This window comes from Nanorana parkeri, unplaced genomic scaffold (genome assembly GCF_000935625.1).
Source record: "Nanorana parkeri isolate BGI_ZX_2015 unplaced genomic scaffold, ASM93562v1 scaffold197, whole genome shotgun sequence".
Classification (NCBI taxonomy): domain Eukaryota; kingdom Metazoa; phylum Chordata; class Amphibia; order Anura; family Dicroglossidae; genus Nanorana; species Nanorana parkeri.
This window is the reverse complement of record NW_017306465.1, coordinates 1,372,917-1,379,971: the sequence shown is the minus strand read 5'-3', so window position 1 is coordinate 1,379,971 and position 7,055 is coordinate 1,372,917. Positions and strand designations below refer to the sequence as shown.

Here is a 7,055-nt window from a genome sequence, read left to right as displayed (position 1 = left end):
TGCTCCCTAAGTTGTGTTTACAGTAGAATGTAAGTATGAAGCCATAGCACTAAAAATTTCATGATGTTGGAGGCCTTTATTTGTTGGACATTTCTCCTATTTTACAATTTACGTATTGTTGTTTAATAAATACCTCAATCTTCTTATGGTTTGGGAAGCTAGCAAGGTCTTCTGAGACAGAGTGGAGAATCGTTATGATAGAGTCCAGCCGTTGGTCTGTACTATTCTGCTAGTCATTTTGGATGGGTCACCAGCCAGGTACATAACTGTGTCATCCTTGAGCAAGCATCACATTTCAGAAAGTAGACTTTGGATCAACATCTCTCCTATCCACAATGTCCACTTACAATAATACTAATCCTGAAGTATATACTTATCTAGTGTTATTGGGAGTATTCTGCAAAAAAAGAAAAAGCTCCTCAGGAGGCCTGACATTCCTAAATATTTGGCCACATCCTCTCAGCTAAAGGAGGCGGTGTCCTGATACCGAGCACGGGTGTCCTAACATCACGTGCAGGTACCTATACAGGTGAACCGAATATGTGACCACACTGCAAATACCACAACAATCTTTGTAAATAATAGTTTTAATAGATATAGCAAACCACATAAACACAGGCAATCCCACCACCACCTGCAAGAAACAAATAAGAGCCACGCTATATACAAACGGCAAGTGCCGGGAGCCACAGATGGGGAGAACTCAAGGGTAAGGGTCAGGGTCCAAGGCAGAAAACAGGATACTGGGAGGGTCAGGGTCCAAGGCAGAAACAGGATACTGGAGCGTCAGGGTCCAAGGCAGAAAAAGGATACTGGAGGGTCAGGAGTCAGGGTCCAAGGCAGAAAAAGGATACTGGAGGGTCAGGGTCCAAGGCAGAAACAGGATACTGGAGGGTCAGGGTCCAAGGCAGAAACAGGATACTGGAGGGTCAGGGTCCAAGGCAGAAACAGGAAATGGCAACAATACTGTGGCACAGGCCTCACAGCAGGGAGAGGTTAAATACCCTCCCAGAGCAGCACTAGGTGGCGACTAATTGCTGGCAGACTCCTGCAGGCGAGCACTGGAACTGCAGGATCAGGTTCCAGCTCCACAGTGCCACCTGAAGGTGCTCTGGTCCCTGACAGGAGGGCTAGGTGCTGCTATTAAGGAAAAACTGGACAAGCAGCCGGCAGTGTTGTCTGAAGGATGGGGATATCAGTTTATTTTTAAAATAATTAGTTAATATATTACAGATATAAATGTACAGCACAGTGTGCATAGCGGAGCCATGAGGAGTAAAGAACATTCAGCACTGTGAATAGATTTGTGAATGGTACTGTATGTTCTATACATCTCAATGGTCAGAGTGGAGCCCTGAGGAGAATAGAACACACAGCGCAGTAAACAGATTTGAGCAATGAGGAGTATGGAACACACAGTAAGTATATGACATACAGCACAGTGCAGAGATTTGAGCATTGAGGAGTAGAGGACATGCAGCACAGTAAAGCAATTTGAGCATGGAGGCGTATAGAACATACAGCACAGTGAAGAAATATGAACAATGAGTGTATTGGACATACAACAATGAGGAGTATAGAATATACAGCACAGTGAGCAGATTTGAGCAATGAGGAGTATAGGACATGCAGCACAGTGAGCAGATTTGAGCAATGAGGAGCATAGGACATGCAGCACAGTGAGCAGAGCAATGAGGAGCATAGGACTGAGCAGATTTGAGCAATGAGGAGTATAGGACATGCAGCACAGTGAGCAGATTTGAGCAATGAGGAGCATAGGACATGCAGCACAGTGAGCAGAGCAATGAGGAGCATAGGACATGCAGCACAGTGAGCAGAGCAATGAGGAGCATAGGACATGCAACACAGTGAGCAGATTTGAGCAATGAGGAGCATAGAATATACAGCACAGTGAGCAGATTTGAGCAATGAGAAGTATAGGACATGCAGCACAGTGGAGACCTTTGAGCAATGAAGAGAACAAAGCACAGAGCAAGGTGTACAAAAGGAACCATGTGGAGGACATACGTTATCTTCCGATGTTGGACATATTGAACATGCATCCTTTAATAGTTCAGATGTAGAAAGCAGTCAGGTACTTATGACAGATGAATCCTAGAGAACAATCAGGACCAATTCATAACCCATAGTATACAATGAGAGTCTCTTTTATGTGGGCCCATTCACACTTGTGCATTGTGAAAACGTGTTAAAATGTGGGTAAAGCAATGCACATACCATCCACCAGGGGGAGCTGTGTCATTAAAAAAAGGATCAGGCCTATTTTTTTTTCATGCTTTGTGTTCCATTGGCAGACCATTCATATTGATTGAGCTGCCCCAACACAACGCTTAAGTGTGCATTGGCTCTTAATGTTTTTGAGGTAAGCTGTGCAAGGAAACTGGATGAGGTCCCATATTGCTTTTGCCGCAGTTCTTTTCCCTGTCCTCAGTAGCAGTCGGCGTCTTGCTCCTCTCCAGCACACAAAGTGGCTCTGATGTCCTGCAGGAGGGACAGGGGGGTTTCCTGTAGATAGTCACTACTCTTTGACAGGGTACACTTCATACCATCCAAATCAATTCTTTTTAAGACGTCTGTCACCCATTTAGTGTCCAGCTCTGTGTTTCCCTTACCTGCATGAGCTGCACTATGGAGGTGTTTCAGCGTACCTTCGAGCCAGTCCCCCCTATGTAACTCTGAGGCAGCGCCTTTTCCCTCACACAGGGACGGCTTTACAGACAGCAGAATTTCACAGGCTTTCAGTGCCACCGGTCTGTCACAGTCACACAGACAGCTCAGCAGGAACTGGAAGAGGCCTACTTGTTCGCACTTTAGCATTGCGTCTTCAATGGGAAGCATCCTTTTGCTAGAAGGTAAGTCTGCAGTGTATGGGCAGCTCTGACACTCTTTTATTTCAAGTGCCTGGCTTAAGTAGTCATGTGCCAGATCCAGTGCATTCACCTTCACTTCCCAATCCAAATCACTGAGTGTTACTTCTAGCACGCGGGACACGAGCAACTCGGCGTCATAGACCTCGGTCATGTGACCTGTCCTTAGCCAGTCAGTGAAGACTTTCACCACAGCTCTCCTGGGGAATCCTTCTGTGTCCTGGCATAAAATGTCCATTAAGGTTGGCACAAGATTCTGTCAAGAAGAAAAGTACATTAATGAAGAGTTTTCAGATAAATATTAGTAAACGCATGCAGTTCATGAACAGAATATTGGAAGAGACGCATGTTCTTCAGCATAGTCATTTTATCAGAGAGTGGACTTAAGAGTAGGCAAAGAGCAGAAACTGCAGAGCGGGCGCAGAGGAGGATAGTGGAGACCAATAAAGCAGCCAGAGGGATTGGCAAGCCAATGCACCCTCTGCTAGTGGACATCACTCTGCTACTTTCTGATTTGGCGTTACACTTTCCTGCTCACTGGACAGAGTTGATGATGCCGATTCATTGTCCACTGAGGATCCTGGAGGAGAAGTAGTGATATAGTGTTAGAGCATTATGCCTCAGTGCTCTCGCCTAGTGATGGCTTGCTAGACCCAAGCACTGTCACATGGGAGGAGGCTGTTACCCTGTGTTAGAGCATTGTATCTCAGTGCTCTCGCCTAATGATGGCTTGCTAGGCCCAAGCACTGTCACATGGGAGGAGGCTGTTACCCTGTGTTAGAGCATTGTATCTCAGTTCTCTCGTCTAGGGATGGCTTGCTAGGCCCAAGCACTGTCACATGGGAGGAGGCTGTTACCCTGTGTTAGAGCATTGTATCTCAGAGCTCTCGCCTAGTGATGGCTTGTTAGGCCCAAGCACGGTCACATGGGAGGAGGCCACATGCTCCCCCATACCTTTGCCTTTTATATCTTAAATATACATGCAGACCAAGCAGTATTGCAAAAGTAACAATGAAAGGGGTTGGTGTAAACATTAACACTTGACAAGTTGCAACAATTTATTTTAAAGCTAAAGTGTAGCGGAAATATATAATAGCGTCGCTTGTTCCCTCAACCCCCGCCCTCCATTTTGAGACCCAGTAATGTCATCCCTGGGAGTTAGTGCTGTTCTTTGGTGGGAGGGGCCAGCAGGCTCCTGTAATCATCACAGCATTCTGCCGCAGATCTTTTTCATAAGAATTATATGGCAGAACACAGGATCCCTACTTCTCCCTGCTGGACACTGGGTGCTGCAGACTTCAGCTGTGCAGTCTGATTGGTTGACTGGCTGCAGGCACATCTAAAAGGGATGCCAGGGATGTGTTCTTTCACATAAAGCTCAGGAACAAAATGACTGATGGCAGAGAAAGCTAATAGCTGTGAGAAGGGGGACAACGGCTGTACGGATCAGGGGGAGAAGTGACTGATGAAAGTCGTTCAGGTAGGAAATGGACTCGACAGCTGCTGCATTTGCATAGAATCATGTCATGGAGATGCAAGTTTACAGGGAATTGAAAGTAATCAGTTTAAAAACAAAAGAAACAAGGGGGGGGGGGGACAAGGCTGGAAGTAGCTTTAAATCACATTTAAAAAAGGTGACTGTTGTGAGCACCATAGACAGTGATACACTTTGTTCCACCCCTTGTTACTTTTTTCTAAATGGTCTGATCTCTGATATTAATAAAGGACACTTGATGTTTTCTATCAGTAGTTTTACAAGTCTGCATTAATGTATTTCTCAAATTAGATTTTTACAAACAGCTAGAAGCCTTACACGTAACTTAGTATAGATGCCGGTAAACCCGAACTATTTTTGTTTGGACAGTGCAGGGAAGGATTCGAGTCTCCATCCGATATTGTGTCCATGTTGGGAGGATTTTCATATTTCATCCTGTTCTCACAACTGTCACCTGGACAGGAAATGAGAGGAAACCTCAATGAGTTAAAGTCCATATACCTTGCTGCACTCCTTACTGGCTATCCCAGAGATAATGGTTGCTTGTAATGACTGCAGATCCAAAACATAGTAACAATTTCAAAATGTCCCCAGCACAGAGATTCACATCAGTGCAAATCCATTCTTTTGATAGAAGTCATAAAGAAAAGCGCTGATCTCTTTGGTCAGTCATCCTTTGAGTCTTATTTGTTCAGATACACCTTCCTGTGAGCTCATTATTCAACGATCTGTTCAAGCATTTTTGAATTGTGACAGGTTGATATTTTGAATTGCAAAATGGCGGGAACATGACGTCATTGTCACGTCAGGCGGTTATTTTCTTCATTTATGTATGTCTATATAATGGTTGTGGTTCTTCCATACAATGTCAATATTGACCCTGATGAAGGGGACCCTGCGCAGCCCCGAAAGCGCTTGTCTTTATGACATCAATAAAATGGATTTGCACCGACATAAATCTCTGTGCTGGAGACATTTTGCAATTGAAATCTCAATGAGGACGCAGACAGCAATAAATAACTGACAGAGGTTCTACCATTTCCCTACCTACTTTTTGCTGTCTGTATACCCATTGTGGACATTTTCATTTACTTCCTTTTCTGCTTGACACCTTCAGATCAAATGGGAACACAAACAGCAATAAACAAAATGTAACAGATGCGTGGTCCGTTCCAAGTGATGTTTCATCTGGAGTTCGGCTTTAAAGTAGAACTATAGCCTAATTAAAAGGTGCACCTTCACTTACTGATTTCCCTTAATCCACCTGTTAATCCCACATAAAACTGTTGATTCTGCCCCGAGGGGGCCCAGGATGACACCGGAAATGTACATATACAAGCTCAGCCTGATAGCAAGTTGTTATCACAGCTTTCATGTTGTAGGCTTAGTGCAGTAATATATAGTGTTGGGGGGTTTTAAGTAATTTTCAGGCCTAAAATGTGGAATATAACATGGGTGCAAAAAATGAAAAAAAGGCCTCAGTCATGAAGGGGTTAAATAACTCTCATGGTAAAAATAAAGTCCAGCGTTTGTAGACGCTTACCTCTCTGTTCAAAGCTTCCATGGGCAAGATACTGCTGGAGGCGGATGTGGGGTTAATGTAAGCAATATTGGCAATCCGTCCCATGCAGGTCACGGCACTTGCTCGAACGTAACTCTCTGGGTCCTTGAGAAGGTCCACAGCCAGTTGCAGAAGTCCAGATGAACTCAGAACTTGAAGAAATTCTCCATGCTCTACAAAGCAAATAGCAACACAATTCACAGAATCTTATAAGAAAGCTATGAAGTTACCAAAAACCATGCTGGAAATTTTCTATATCACAGATTGCATTTCTTACCTTTCTGGTGCCTTTGCTGTACCCTGAAAGTTGCCAGATTTTTAACAAGACACTTACAGGGCTTTCACAAGACACTGCATCCACAGTGCAATGTGGTTGACTCCAGAGAACAAATGGGAGACATTTATACAGGGGGTGTCTATGCTTGATTGCTATGGGTTGAATTTGTACCAGTTTCAAATGAGTAACCTGGTATGGCTAGTAGTAATTAAATCACATTCAACGTATGCTTGTTCTAAAATGCTGAAGGTATTTCATAGCTTCTCCAAGCCACTAATTCAGTTCCTTACTGGCTTGGAGAAGCTATAAAACATTTTCACCATTACAAAACAAGTCCAGTTGAATTTGACTTACTACTAGCTATAATATGACTTGGATAAATGAGAACTTTCATAGACATTACCCCAATATGCACGGATGGCATTTTATTCACAATTAACATTGTAAGTAATTACAATATTATGTAATTACTTACGATATCAATTTTGAATGTGCATAAAATGCACTATGCAATCACACTCTTGAGCAAGCTGTCTTTATGTTGATTGTGGTAGAGAAAAGTAAATGGTCTGGCTCTGTCTAGTGTCTGGATTGGCTGAACAGATTTATTTCTTTTTTTTGGGCAGGTAGGACAGTTGACAAATATGCATTTTGGTTGTGTTTAGCTGTTGCGTACATGTTAAACTAACCCTTGAATAGTGACACTGTATGCATACGATCCGTTAATCCTTTAATAATGATCAGAAGGTGAGTGATGAATTCCAGAGTACTATCTCGAGCTTCCCAATGCGGGCTGCATAACCTTTTCATCAGCACGGGGTAAAGACCTAAAAT

The 7,055-nt window shown here is 43.6% G+C and overlaps 1 protein-coding gene across 1 annotated transcript in view; it reads right to left on the bottom strand.

The window, feature by feature from the left end:
• Positions 1-2,418: 2,418 nt before the first annotated feature.
• Positions 2,419-7,055, bottom strand: part of BRAT1 (BRCA1 associated ATM activator 1) — a 16,182-nt gene continuing 11,545 nt past the window's right edge. Inside the window, exons 11-13 of the mRNA XM_018555467.1 lie at positions 6,950-7,048; positions 5,927-6,117; positions 2,419-3,144 (exon numbers count right to left, since the gene is read on the bottom strand). Coding sequence (XP_018410969.1) covers positions 2,449-3,144; positions 5,927-6,117; positions 6,950-7,048 — 986 coding nt within the window. The 3' untranslated portion in view covers positions 2,419-2,448. The remainder of the gene's footprint in view (positions 3,145-5,926; positions 6,118-6,949; positions 7,049-7,055) is intronic.